Source organism: Schistocerca gregaria, chromosome 5 (genome assembly GCF_023897955.1).
Source record: "Schistocerca gregaria isolate iqSchGreg1 chromosome 5, iqSchGreg1.2, whole genome shotgun sequence".
NCBI classification, from domain to species: domain Eukaryota; kingdom Metazoa; phylum Arthropoda; class Insecta; order Orthoptera; family Acrididae; genus Schistocerca; species Schistocerca gregaria.
This window is the reverse complement of record NC_064924.1, coordinates 546,239,815-546,254,767: the sequence shown is the minus strand read 5'-3', so window position 1 is coordinate 546,254,767 and position 14,953 is coordinate 546,239,815. Positions and strand designations below refer to the sequence as shown.

The 14,953-nt window shown below is 40.3% G+C and overlaps 1 protein-coding gene across 1 annotated transcript; it reads right to left on the bottom strand.

The window, feature by feature from the left end:
• Window positions 1-1,584: 1,584 nt before the first annotated feature.
• Window positions 1,585-12,183, bottom strand: LOC126272302 (60S ribosomal protein L37). The gene is made up of 4 exons (XM_049975076.1): window positions 12,077-12,183; window positions 11,589-11,724; window positions 1,783-1,867; window positions 1,585-1,679 (listed from the first exon to the last, which is right to left on the bottom strand). The coding sequence occupies exons 1-4, from the start codon at window positions 12,077-12,079 to the stop codon at window positions 1,628-1,630; spliced, it is 276 nt and encodes a 91-aa protein (XP_049831033.1). The 5' UTR covers window positions 12,080-12,183; the 3' UTR covers window positions 1,585-1,627.
• Window positions 12,184-14,953: the final 2,770 nt, after the last annotated feature.

Below are 14,953 nucleotides of genomic sequence, written 5' to 3'. Positions count from 1 at the left end.
TGTAGCCAGTCTCATGAAAGTAGCACTAGTAACACCACTATGAGTATGCAAGTCAGGATTCCTTTAAATACATGCTGTAGTCATGAGTGTTAGTTACCTTTTAGACTGGACATGAGCTGATTTAAGTCAAGAATGCCTTAAAGAGTACCAAGATGCCACTATACCTAACGAAGTTTGAACATTGCCATGTAGTAGTGCTACATACAGCTGCATGTTCCTTAGCAATATTGCAGAAGGACGTGGCAGTAATGTAGGCACTGTACATAATTGCTGGCAGCAGTGTTCACTGAAATGTACAGTAGCAAGAAGACTGGGCTCTTAAGTAGCTAGGAGGGCAGTACCATGAGGAATAACCATTGTCTTCGGCATATGGCTCTGGTGCACTCTACAGCACCTCCAGCAGCAATATGAGCAGCAGCTGGCAATCAGTGACAAAAATCTGTTACAAATCAGGTATTTCAAGGACAGCTCTGAGCCAGATGCACTTTAGCATGCAGTCCACTGCCCTCAAACGACTGCCATCTGACTTCAGTGGTGTCAAATGAGAGCTCATTTGGGGAAGGGTGGAAGTCTGATGTGCTTTCTGATGAAAGCTGTGTCTTTGTTAGGTGGAGGCCAGGCGAGTACCTGCAACCAACTTTTCTGTGGCCTCAATACAATGGGCCTACAACTTTAGTTATGGTCTGGTGTGCAGTTTCATTCTGACAGCAGCAGTAACACACACACACACACACACACACACACACACACACACACACACACACACACACACACACACACACACACCCTGACTGCACAATCTGATGATTCAACTGGTTATGCCACACCATTCATTAACAGTATTCCAGAGGCTATTTTGCAACAAGATAAGGTTCATCCACATACTGCTGTAACGCAGTATGCTGTGCAGTGTCAACATGTTGCCTGGGCCTACTAGATCCGACTCCAATTGAGCAGAAGCAGAACATCAGACACCGTTTCCAGTGTCATCCACAAACAGCATTAGCCGTTCCTGTATTGACTGACAAAGTCCAACAGGCATGGAACAGCATGCCACAAACTGACACCCAGCACCTGTACAACAATGCACACACATCTGCATACTTTAATTCAACATTCTGGTGGTTACATCTATTATTAATGTACCAGCATTTCACATTTGCAATGGCTTATGTGACTTACATTAGCCTGTGATCTTGCAATGTTCATTTAAATGTATTACCTAGACAACTACACTAATTGTACTTTGGTGTTGCAGTTTTTTCCATCAGTATATGTTACTAAGCTTACTATAACATTGATAAATTCCTTCAAGTTTAAATGTACTCATCACACAAAACAGTTGCAGCTTCTTTGCTCGTGAATAATTTGGTCAGGCACTACTATCATTTGAAGTAAGCAAATACTGTGAAACAAATGTAAAAGATGCTGTAAGTAAATGCACAGGAGGCAGCACAATAAGATGGTGGAGAAAGTAACACACTGAAACTATCAGTTTCCAACTTATCTCACTTCTGATAAGAGTGTAAACATTTTCACAAATGATAATACTGGGAATTTATTAGGCAGATTGAAGGACACAGCAAATGTACAAATTAACTTTATTTCAATACTTCATTACACGAACTCAACCTGAAACTTTACGAGGAGCTGGTTTTCCACCTTCACGGAAACCATTCCTGGAAAATAAGACAGAAGCATATAGTCACAGCCAGCAATCAATTTTTTTTGAAAAATAGCATTTACATAGAAAAATTTTGAAGTGATAGTTAGGTAATGTACCTGAATCTCCTCCGCACAATTTTCAATGTGCGCATCCTGCCAGTGCCAGTAGTCTTCCTGCGTTTAGCTTTCACACTCCAGTTATCTATAAACAATGGCGAGTAATATATGTTTTAGCAGGGTTAAAATTCAATAAAACATTTTCATAAAAGGTTAAAAAACAAAGCACTATGGGTGGTCTAGAATTTAGTTGGAAATTTACCTAAAAATTACAGAAACAAAATTCACAGATTTGTATGTTATAATTCTATTAGATTAAAATAATGCACAGTAAGAAAATAGTACATAACTAAAAAGATACTGGATTAGTTTATTTCACAGCAGCTGACTGAACAGTAAAAACTGAAGAGACTTACAGTAACTTTAATAAATCTTTGCATTTCCAAAACCAAGCATACAAAGCACCTGAAAGCTAATGATCAATGTGTATCATCAGTTCTGAATTACTGCACTTTCTAGTACATTGACTTAAAAAAATCACCAGCAGGTGCATATAAAATTCAGGAAACAAACTAACATGTAAGACTTCTGGTCTTAAGAGTTTGAAGGAACTAACAACTACAGTGTCTTGGCAAGAAAAATTGCCCTCCACTTTTCACAACTAAACCTTGGGCTCTCATACAAGGGAGTAAGGTATGCAGCCATAAAAATTTAAAGCAGTGATATTAAAAACAATCCTGAAAAAAATTGTAATCACTGACAAGCATACAGCATAAAATTTTAGAGCAGTGCAACTACCAAATATCAATGCCAATTAAACCACCAACATTACTGTATTACCAGGAAAATTTAATATGATACGCACAAATTTACTGCCTTAGGTACAACAACTTTGATCCACAGAACATGACTAACAGCACATACAGCTACTAAATTAAAAGTGTCAAAATCAGATTACAGTAATGTAGAGCCTTTACCAAAGTTTGTAAATTCTTATCAGTCACAAACAATAGGTCACTTTTACATTTCAGCTGAAGTACAATTGTTGAAATGTACCCTTGACATGGGGCACTTTTCTCTTCAACAACTGGGACTGTGTTCTTTCCTGCAACCTCCACAGACTATATTCACATTTAGTAATCAAATAACATTTTAATGTCCATATTTTCATAATCTGACATGGAGGTCTCCTTAATGGCACACAATTTGTTGTGCGTACTGAGATTATGCCATTCCATCTCCCAAAGCTGAAAAACTGCAGCGAAATAATGATCACAAGTTATTACGGGGATGCCGATCTCCAAAAGCAGGATGGCGGGGGTAGCACTGGTCAACAGCTTGTAGGCTGCTCGAAGAGTCAGTACAGAGAAGAAACAATTCTCAAGACATGAGCACATGCACTCAAGAGCACGAGAAAATGTTGCCAGCTCTGCAGTGAAAGCACTGCAGTCATCTGGCAAGGAGTGCTCTTCAACATGTCCTCCATGAACAGAGCGAAGCCAACATGACTATCAGCCATCAGTGTAAACCACTTCATGGTCCAGTACATGTCAAGAAACTAGAGGAAGTAACAGCAGAGAGCCACAGGGTTAACTGAATCCTTAGGACCATGTGAAAAGTGCAGACAAAGCTTCTGTGTGTACATCCTGGAGGTGTACATGAATGGACCTCGAGTATAGCTGATAAAGGTAAAGACTCCAGACAGAAGAGATCAAATGCAAACCACAATCTTAAGCCCTGACCTGGGCCTCTAATGTGGGAGATTAACTGTCGTGGGTGGAAAAAGGAGGCATTAATTCAGATGCTCAGGAGTACTTTGAAATGTGCAAAATAACTGGCGAGCGGTTGTGCACATCTAACCTTCGATGGAGGGACTCCAGCCTCCATGAGGATGCTAGTCACCAGATTCATCCTAACAGCTCCCGTTGCCAGTCAAACACCACAATGGCACATTGGGTCAAGCAAATGCAACACTGAGGATGCTGCCAAACCATAAACCAGACTCCCATAGTCAAGGCAGGATCGAACAAGGGCTCTGTAGAGCAGCAGCAGTGTGGAGCAATCTGCACTCCATTTGGTGTTGCTCAGGCCAGTTTACGCCATAAGCTATTTGTACATCAAAAGACAGCAACCAGGTATTGGCACCTGAAAAAGGCTATTCAGATGGCAGACTCAAGGGAAACTTATCAATGGTAAAGCGACGCTGGCAGAAAGTGCCCTGAACATGGAGCCTGAATGCCAAGTGATTCCAGGACCAAACAAACTACTGACTTACCGTACATTCTAACAGCTTACAAAGAATGTTGGTGAGGCTGATAGCTATCCACATCAAGCAGGTATTTACTGGGTTTGAGCTCTGGAATGATGGTGCTCTCTCACCACTGTGACGGAAAGATGCCATCGCACCATATCCAGTTGATCATGAGGAGGTGTCACTTGTATTCGAACAAGAGATGTTCGATCATCTGACTGGATCTGATCTGGCCCAGGAGCTGGGTCAGGGAAATGTGCAAGGACACAGATGCTTCCACCCTGTAAATGGAGCATTATAGGGTTCACTGTGACGTTCACTGAAGGAGAGGGTTTTCCTTTGCTTATCAGGGCCTGGTACCCACAAACCCACCTGATCTTCATCCAGACTTGGGAAGGTGATGTATGTCTCTACCATTGGGTGCCATACATTTCCCCAACTTACCAGTCTAGAAGCTGGCGAACGAGGGCAGTGCCATTTAAAAGCTATTAGGTGCTCTCGGGAAAGGTGCCGCTTATGTTGCTGTAGGGTTCACCGACATTATTTAATGTTCTCAGCAATTTCCAGCGACCACCAAGATGCTGACCCTAAAGAACAAGGTATTGTGTTTCCTGCTGCAGAAATGATCTTTCTAGTGATCTGCTGAACTACCACATCAATGGTACCATATGGAGGAGGTTCAACGGTGACAGCCGAGGTGAAAGCTTCCCAGTCTGCCTCGATTAAAGCCCATCTTGGCAGATGTCTGGGAATGGCGCTGAGGGAAAAAACAGGAAGACAGGAAAGTGGTCAATATCACCCAAGTCATCATGGGTTCTCCAGTGGACAGATGGGAGAAGTCATGGGATGCACAGGCCGAGTAAGTGCCATGAGCCACACTGAAATGTGTGGGGCCCCAGCATTTAAGAGGCAGGCACAGGTTGAGCTGAGACGAGAGTTTTGACATCCCTACCTCAGCCAGTAACCACAGTTCTAACCCACAAGGGGTTATTGTCATTAAAATCTCCGAAAGTAAAAAAGGTTTAGGGAGCTGTTGAATCAGCATAGCCAATACATTCAGGGGTACTGCACCATCCAGAGGAAGATATGACAGTTATTTCCTGTGTCATCTTGACTTCCACAGCTTAAAGAATAGTTTGAAAGGACCCAGGTTAACTGCATACTGAGTTCAGGACAAGCTCCACCTGACACTATTATAGATGCTAAGTTCTTGTAATATCCCAACAGCCGCAGAAGGCAGGGGTCTGCACTGCTGGGAACCAGGTTGGTTTGGTTTGTGGGGGTTAAAGGGACCAGACTGCTATGGTCATCGGGAACCAGGTTCCCTGAGGTGCAACAAAGGTGTTAAGCTTAACAGTTGCACTAGCTCAGCCAGGTGGTGGAAAAACTGCAGCAATTCCACTGGAGGATGAAGTTACCATGCACTGGGGAAGGCATGAAGCACACAAGGAAGCACATTACACCTCGGTCACCTGCTGCCACTGAGTATTTGTATTCATTCCTATTGCAGATGAGGCAGCAATGAGATTCAGGTCCTCAGGGGACACAGATCTTCACCTCATCCACAGGTGCAGAATTGGTAGGAAGTGGTGTTGGGCCGCTGGAGGGTCCTTTTTCTTAGCAGACTTCTTTGCTTGCCCTTTCACTCCTCTGTATGGGCTCACTGGGAGGACTTCTCTGAAATAGCTTCAGGCATGGAGGAGCAGCTTTTGACTCCTTTAGTCACTGACAAGTGTCCACTGTGGCATTCGTGGAGAGCTTGGTAGAGAGGGTCCCAAAGGACCCTTTCCACAGGAGAGGAGCTGCAGTAGGCTTGCTTCTACAGCTGGGGAAGAGAGGAACAATGTCCCCTGCATTTGAGGTGGGGGCCTTGCTACCAAATTAGGTACTTTGGGAGCAATGGAAAGATTTTTTCCCCTACCACCAAAGAGGCAGATATATTCTGGAGGTCCAGAGGGCCCACTGTTCATGGCACAGAGTGTGATACAACTTGTACTTGTGACAGCAATGGTAATGCAGCTGCAGCATATGTGGATGTCAATCGAACAGGGTGTAATATGTCCAGGGTATTGTACTCCACGATTTCCCGCTCCTTATGGAATACTGTGCAGTCTGGCCAGCTGGGCAAATGCTGCTCGGGCAAATGCTGCTCTCCACAGTTGATGCGGGTGGGTGGTGGTGCACATGGAGTATCTTGGTGCAGTAGACATCTGCAGTCTCAAGATGTGGCACTGGAAGTGCAGCAGGAAGATGTGCTTGCACTTCCAGCACTGCACAGGGTGAGGGACGAATGGTTTACTGTCACAGCAGTAACACCTGGGACTGGGGACGCTGTCTGAATCAACACTGCACCACTGATCTTTAACAGCGCTGTCACTTCCCCAAACTTATCCTCAAGATGTTTGGGAATTAAGGCTTCATAGGTAGAAAGTAGTCCTGGTCCATTCTGCTACAGAGTAAATACCAAGGCTAATATGGCTTCTTTCTGTAGCCCTACATTCCTCCCGTGGTGTAGCAAACAATTTAAGAGTCATAGCTGTCAGCATTGTACTCAATCTTGCCCTTCTTAGAGACTGCTGGCACCATACAGTCACCAGCAAGAGATGACTGTCCACTTCATTGTGCATCATCCACCCTGATGCCACCTACTCCAATCAGGGGCTCACCCCACACACCACAGACCACCTGGCATGATGGCTGTTGTCTGGAGTCCTGATGCCCCAGGAAGACAGGCATCTACTACTATGTCATATGTGGGGAGTTTACAGCTCAGCCATAAGCAGTGTGATCCCTATGTTGTCAGGGAGCTACTGCCAAATGGGTACATGACAGCTCACCCACAACAAACCGGCTACCGTGCTGGGTATTGAGTGCAGAGGAATCCAATATTATCATGGGGCAAAACAGGACAGGAGACAACAGAAAATGACATATCCCAGAAAGTGTCCTCACCCAAATAGTTTAATTACAGGTGGAGATGCAAAGCCAAGACAAGAGGTTCATGAGATCAAATCTAAGGGCACTATGGATAACTCATGCACCATGTAAGGTGCCTTCCTCATATGGCTCACACTTCTGTAGAATTTGGAATGTGGCACTTCAAACCATAAAATGGGACCTTAACTTACAGAATCAAAAAGTGAGAGACTCCTTTTAGTCACCTCTTATGACAGGCAGGAATACCTCAGGCCTAATCTAACCCCAGGAGCCACAGGAGGGGGGATGACACCTGCTGTATGTAATACCTAGGATCATCAGCAACACTGCATATCAAAAAGTTGATCCCTGGGGACCAACCCTTCTCAGGCTAACAAACTATTACTGTTTCTTCGTCTGTCAAAGCAGAATCATCCATACCACAATAATCTAATTTAGATAAAATCTACTTGCCAAGTGGCAGCAGAACACAAAGTGAGATGATTAGGTAAGCTTTTGGAGCCACTGCCCAATCTCAATCATCCCATGTCTACTGCAACTGTAGAAGATGCCTTTACCTCAGCAAGGGAACATGGACTGGGAAGGAAGAGGAGTGAAAAAGGACCAGAGGGCTACAAAAAGGGGTACATTTTAGGAGAGTCACCCAAAACCGTGGGTCAGTGAAGACTTACTGCATGTCAAAATTACTTGTTTGTTATACCACAATAATATGTACTTGTTTTAAGTGACATGTCATACTTTACTACTTCCACAGCCTTCACAATTTCTCATTTCTAGTGTAACACACTTTTGGGAGTTCACACCATATTACCAAAGTCCATAAAAACTTCCTTTCTATTATTCAATGAAGTATATTAAATGTTCAAATCTATCCACCAAGTGTTCACCGAAATCTGCCATGTGCAGCCATTAACGTAAAAGTTTTCTACAAAAGGTTTTGCTTGCTGTACAAAGGATATTTAGATACAGATGCTCATGAATGTTGGAATAAATCTTACTTCAGTGAATATTAAAAAGGCACAATTTAAAAAAAAATGTTTTTAATTTGCATATCACAAAGCAGTATTTAACAGCAAGCTTCACAACAGTCAGGAGCCCATAGCCAGCAACTGTCCTACTGCTGAACTTTATTGCTTAAGTGCCGGCCAATTAATGGCATGCGGAATAAGTTTATCAATGGTGGAAGAGAATTTTGGGAAAATAGAGTATCCCATTTAGAATTGTGTCAAACACTTATGTACATGGAAGTATTTTCAATTTTATTTTTAAATTGCAGCACATGTTTTGCTCCCTGTTCACGAGACACTAAACATGCCTTGCCAGAGAAAATCGAGCACGAGATAGTTAACTTTTCTGTTGGCTGCCTTGAAAGAGCTGACATTTTAAAAATTTGTACAGTTTTCTTTGTAAGTCCATATGTTAGAATCCCATCTGGTGAAGTCATGGAGTTTTCATACCTTCCACATGCAAAGAACTACTGTGAAGGTGTTTAAACAGTGTGCATGAATGCAAGATACTAAAAGGTACGTTGTGCCTAGCCTCTACACTGGTATATGTACACTGATGCTGTCATACTTTAAAGAACTACCTGGAATCTAACAATAGAACAAAAATGCTGGGCTTACAAATTTTGAAATACTGTAGCAGATGTTATGGTTTACAATTAAGAGCAGGACCATACGTACTTTGTTATGTTGTGCAATGAACCTCCCTAGACTACCCTCAAGATCTGACCAACACTGCAATAGGATCTGTTTATGCAGCACAGGGAAAAATGAAAAATACTATTGAAACTGTTGTTGAAAATAAAAACATGCGACTTGTCCACAGCTTTCATGTGAGACCACATATCTCTGAATAGTGTTAACAGCTGCAAGTTTATACACTGGCAAGGTAATTCACAAGGCAATATTTTCCAAGCATTGCAGATGCAAGGATAAAATTAAAAACATGCCGAGTGTAGTAACTATCATCATCATGTGCATCAATGATTAGGAGAATCTTAGAAACCCTCCGTTTGCAGATGCTATGATTTACTGTCTTGTAAAGCCATCACATGATCAAAACCAACCGCAAAAAGATTTTGCCAAGATATCAGTACGGCACAGAAAGTGGCAACTGACTAAATGATTTAAGTGCAAAGACATCCATACAAACACTAATGTGGTGTATACACAGACAAGAAAAAATTCCCGGATTTCCCGGTTAAAATTATACTTTCTCCTGTGTGAAAATACACTTTTTCCACGTTAAGTGACAGTATACTTTTCCTTGGAACTGTAAAACTTATCCATCCTTTGAATGGTTATGTTTTATACACCAGCGTAGAACTTCCCGGACCTTTAGAAGACCAAACTTGGTATCTATATAACTTTTGGAAAGATCTTTTGATGTGCAGCAACACATACACCACCATTTCATATTACGAAAGTGTAAATTGAAATTCCACCAAACGCCGCATGTTACTTTCCGAAGCACTGATATTAAGATTGCAATGTGATTTTGTAGCGTCACTGCTCGTCGAGTGATCTCGCCGGCCGATAGCAATACCATTGTTAAGTAGCGCATACACAAATAGGAAAAGTTGGTGGTTTTAATTGACACACACCATTACTACAAGCAAAGCTTTCCCATACAATATTGGCCTCTTAGATTAACAAACTGTAAGAGAAGCTAAGCTTTTTAATAAAGACATAAATGATCTGAGCTTGAAATTTTTCTAAATGTAAGTCCTCGAAAGACTATTTTTAAAGAGTCAAACACCAATTTGAAAAAATTCATCTTACATTTTTGCACATAATTCATCTTGCAAAAAAAAAAATTACTTTGGAAGTAACACTTTTCAAACAACCATTCACAATATTTTCCTGTGGCCTGTTAGAAATAGGTTATTTCGGTACTTGCCAGAGAGGGCTAGAAACAAGCATCACCGCACTTGCGGAGCTACGATGATGCAGGAAGCCTGTATGTTCGTAGGTGTAAAAAATTAAAAAATCTTAAACTATGTCATAAAAGAAAGACATCAGAGGCTACTCCGAGATCAGAATATCGTGAACCATACTAAATGCATAAATCGGCTTGAAGTGCACATTCGTATGTCCAGATTCTGATGTAAATTTTCTTGGCTACCGGTACTGTATTACTTCATATTTGATTCTTTATTATGGCATAATGCCACACGTGCTAGAAGATGAAAACATGCACTTTTGAAATGCAGCGAACTCCTAGTACGGAATTAAAAGCTTCGTTTCAGATAAATTGACTGCCCCAGCCAAAAAGATTGATAAAAGCCAAATTTCCTTAGCAAATCGACAAAAATAACTTCATTGCTCTGCAAGGCAATTAATGCTCAACTGTCAAAAGTGGTGATAAAACCTGAACCTAAAACCTTCTGTAATTATGTGAACATATTTTAATTCATTTGATAGCTCCCAGCCATAGATATCCATTTTGTTTTCATTTAATGTGAGAGCAATAAATGAAGAGGAAACAGCAAAATCACAAAATGTGAACATTGGTCACATGGAGACTCCCCACTACAACTCTGACTTCTCTATCAGCCCCGATCTCCAATATTTCTGAACCGGGGCACTATTAGATAGTGGCACCTAACCTCACGTGGAATCTAGAATGCTTTATGGAAGCCTACGCATCTGGAATCTGCCCGCTGTCTCATCTATGGGTTGTAGGATCTCACAGACAATAGCAGGCAGAGTTTTGCCTGAGCAATGTTCCTAAAAAAAAAGTGCTGATTTGTGGACAAAAGCTTCAACATCAAGGAAATTTATATTCGAACTGAATATTTTCAAGGATTCTACAGCAAACTGATGGTGTGTAATTTTGCAGCTGCATCCTTTTATCTTTCTTATACATAGGAATCACTTTCACTTTTTTCCACTCACATGGGACTGTGCTGGATAAGATGACAAAAGCAAGCTAATTACAGGGCCAATGCTGTACAGTACTCTTTGTAAAACAATTAGATTTCATAAAAACCTAGCAACTTATCTGCTTTCAATTCTTGTTTCTCTACACCATGGACACTTTACTACAGTCACCATACAACAGTCTGTGATGATGGAATGATTTGTTTGTATAATTCTGTAGCAATGGTTTCTTGGAGTTTAATACTTTGGCTTCACTTTGCAGCCTTGTGCCACATCACAGCAGTCAATGAGTGACCGGAGAAAAACCTTGGTGATTTAAAATGTTCACAAAATAACGTTAACAGACATCTTAGAAAATTCTAAGATTAAAATCTCGCCAATACAAGAGGATTAAATTCACTATGTAGGCCTACTTGAAAGACAGACTAAATGAAAGTACAACACTATCCTAGATTAAATTGAACATTCATTTGGTGCATTCTCACATATGTTAAATTACATTACATCTTCCTGTATTTTGTATGATTTGTTGCTTGTCTGACAATGACCTAAGTCTAATTAGACTACAACAAACAATTTTACAGTCCAGTTCAGTTTACTTTAAGAGAAATGTCTTTCGTGAACACAACACCGATAATGTCCTTTACCTAATGAAGCTAATTGTTAAAACTTCATCAGTACCAATATTTGTTAACACATCTTGGTTAGACAACCGAGTCAATTTAGCATCTGGGACATCCTACTACAGATAGTAAATTAGACAACATATTAATATTTCAAAATAAACTTACAACTCCTGAGTTTCCGGCTTGGATATCCACACTGAGCACATTTAGACTTCTGAATGTGGTAAGACGATCGACCACATCGTCTGCAAAGCGTATGAGTCTTGTTACGCCTTTTACCAAAACTGGATGTTCCCTTCGTCTGCAAACAAAATACGAATTAAGACTCCTTAACTTACAACAGTTAACACTGGCGAATCTGAAGTCAAATCAGCATCAACAAAGAATCATACAAGCTATCAGACAAATATTTAGCAATTATTAGTGTTCTCGGTTGAATTAAAATACAGGTGAACATCCCATTACAGCAGTTTTCTACAAACTCCCACCATTTGGCGACCACGCGTATAACCATGTGCAATTGGATTTCACTCATTTTCAATCCAAGACAGTAGCGGTACTGCAAGAGCTTAAATACAGACAGTGACACCAAAAATAGTATTTGCAGTACATTTAATTATCAAAATTAGGTTTAACAGCACAGATTTACTCACCATGCTTACATATGCACCACTCAAACGGAAGAACTAGCCACCTCCGAAAGAAAACGGAAATGGCAAGTCAAAGTATACTACACAACAAATCCAAAGGGTTTTAATAACCAGAAATGAAGTATGAAGATCTATGGCACAGTCTAGCATATCAGTCGCGACACTTCGCCTCGATTTTGTTGCCTACTGCACCCGCAGTGTGCCAGGGAACGATTAAATTAAACTGTTGAGATCGGCATGAACGTGAAAGTGAAACCGAATAGTAGTTGTGAATTTTGATTTGTACAATGGCTTTTTACAAATGGGAGCGTAGCGGAGCGCAATAGATTGCAGCAACAAGAAGAAGAGGATAACACATCTGTGTTTTTTTTTAGGTTTCCTGAGCGGTATATACCATCATGGTACTAAACTGTATCGTCAGGGTAAACATGCAAACTACATGTATATTAATTATTAATGTTTCGTTTTAGGAGCAGTAAATGACTAGTGAATAGCAGACGAGAAGATCTTACGAAAAAAGACACTGTTAACCTTTGAGTTTTGTCCACTACACGTCGAAATCAGTTCATGAATATAGACGACCTAATAAACTCGTGTGGAATGCAGTTAACCACATTGTTTGACATTCCAAATAAGCCAACTCAACTGACGATGAAAAGGAAATTGCCAAAAGGGTTCGACCATCCTTCTAAAGCTGTAAAACCCTCCTACGGCACAGAAGCAGCCAGATCAAACCTATATATATATATATATATATATATATATATATATATATATATATATATATATATATCAGTGCCAGATTCAACTGAATCATCAACACCGATCTGCTTTGACGATCACAAGGTACAATTAAATGCAGTTATTCGTGTTATCGGGCAAGGGAAGTGCCTATCATTTTAAGTGCAGACAGCAACAGAAACTGTATCAGAAAGATCAAGTGAAGGAGGACAATCAAATTTTGAAGACTATAGGATCTTGATATTTAAAAAAAATATACCCTAGACTTATTGCTAAACAAGATTTGCCTCCCATCTGTAAGATGGATAGACGAAACTAAGCTGTTTGCTCTAAATTTATTATATTACAGCAATCAGGCATACAGGTTTTTCCACAATGTTTTATGTTTCCATCAATGTGTACATTACAGAGGTATGTGGAAGGCATATAAATAGAATGTGGGATAAGTGTCAATATGTTCCACCTTTTAAAGCAGAAGGTTCAGCATTTCTCTGATGCTGGTAAGGTAGTGCATGTGTCATTGGATGAAAAGTCTGTAATGGAAAATTTAACATTTGATAGCACTTCTGACTGTGTTATTGGCTCTGAGGACTTGGGGTTTACACTCATAGTATATTTCTCCCACTATTTGGCAGTTGCTTGTCCCACTCATAATAATATAAAGATGAAGGTTGTACTTATGACTAAACCACAGTAGACCTACGGAACGACAAGTGGGGTGTCGACCCATTTTCCATGTGGAGTTACATGTCTGTGTTTCTAATGTGTGAATCTATGTATCTATATTCCGTTGATATCAAGGTGGTAAGCTGTAGCCCTAGCCCTAGTGTTTCGTCACGAATGTGTTGTAACTTCCCACTGTATTAATGATTTTTATCCACACTTGCGCATATTTTAGAATCATTTTTAGAAACATGTATATCTTTCTGCTATTACACAAACTCTTGGACGCAAAATTATAATTTAAATATTGCGTAAATCACGTAGTAAAGGAATGAAAAACAAATATTGTGCTTATGGCGCATCTTGAGTTCTCCTATCTCGCCACTGGGAGCGCTAGTATAGCTCCAGCTATCAAACGGTAGCAACTTTTACAGCAGTAAGTGTCGCGACTGTTATGTTAGACTGTCATCTATTAGAACTGAGACGACACATGAAGAAAGTTGTAATTTATGTCCAATCTCTATTTCCGATCTCGATGATTGGGATAAACCCGAAATAACAAGAATGTGCCCCAAAGATGAACCTACATACTAATATAGTTTCATTTAAATATAACGTATGTATCTGAATATGTTGTCAACATGTGCAGTATGAAGTCCAGTTCACACAGGCCTTCAATGGACAATCAAAACACATCAGCCTTTCTCGGGAAGAAAATTTTAACAGTGTAGTTGTCTGCTAATATTGGAAGTCAATGCCAGTTCACACTAGTCGTCCCGTGACGCCATATCAAATTACTCCACAATACATTTCAAATGGTAGCATTGCAGGGATGGGCTAAACTGCGACCTTCCGATATAAGTCATTTCTGTGACTGCCACTTTTCTGTAACTGCGATTCTTAACTGCGATTTGCCGCTTTTAAGAATCGTAGTTAACGGATTCACAACTTGTATCCTTCCGATATTTATACGACTTCTGGCATTTTTGCTACTCCTGCGATTTACGCAATCTCTGTGACTTACGCAATTTCTGTGACTAAAACCACTTCAACACTTCACGTGATTATCACCATAGAGGTTATACTGCAATTAGTCGCAAGTAAGAAGTGAACTGCGTCAATGCAACGCAGAAATATGTTATCGCCTCTAGAGGCTATTATTTGTGAAGGCCTAATGTAACATTTCAGTAAAAAAGTTACCTCAAATGGTATTATTAATATTTCCAACAATTCTTCCTCAGTTGTTACATGATATGCGAAAGATATGCTTGCCCTCACACAAAATTTCATCTTACCAAAACAATCAGTCTTAAGAATGTTTTACCTGTGTTCTTTCTTTGGCTTTAGATTAAATTAATGGAACAATTATGAAAATATTAATAGTGTGATGTTGAGAATCATAACACAAATTACCATGTTTAAAATACGGACTCTTAACCCCATTGTTTCCTTCACAAGTATATGAACCACATTATC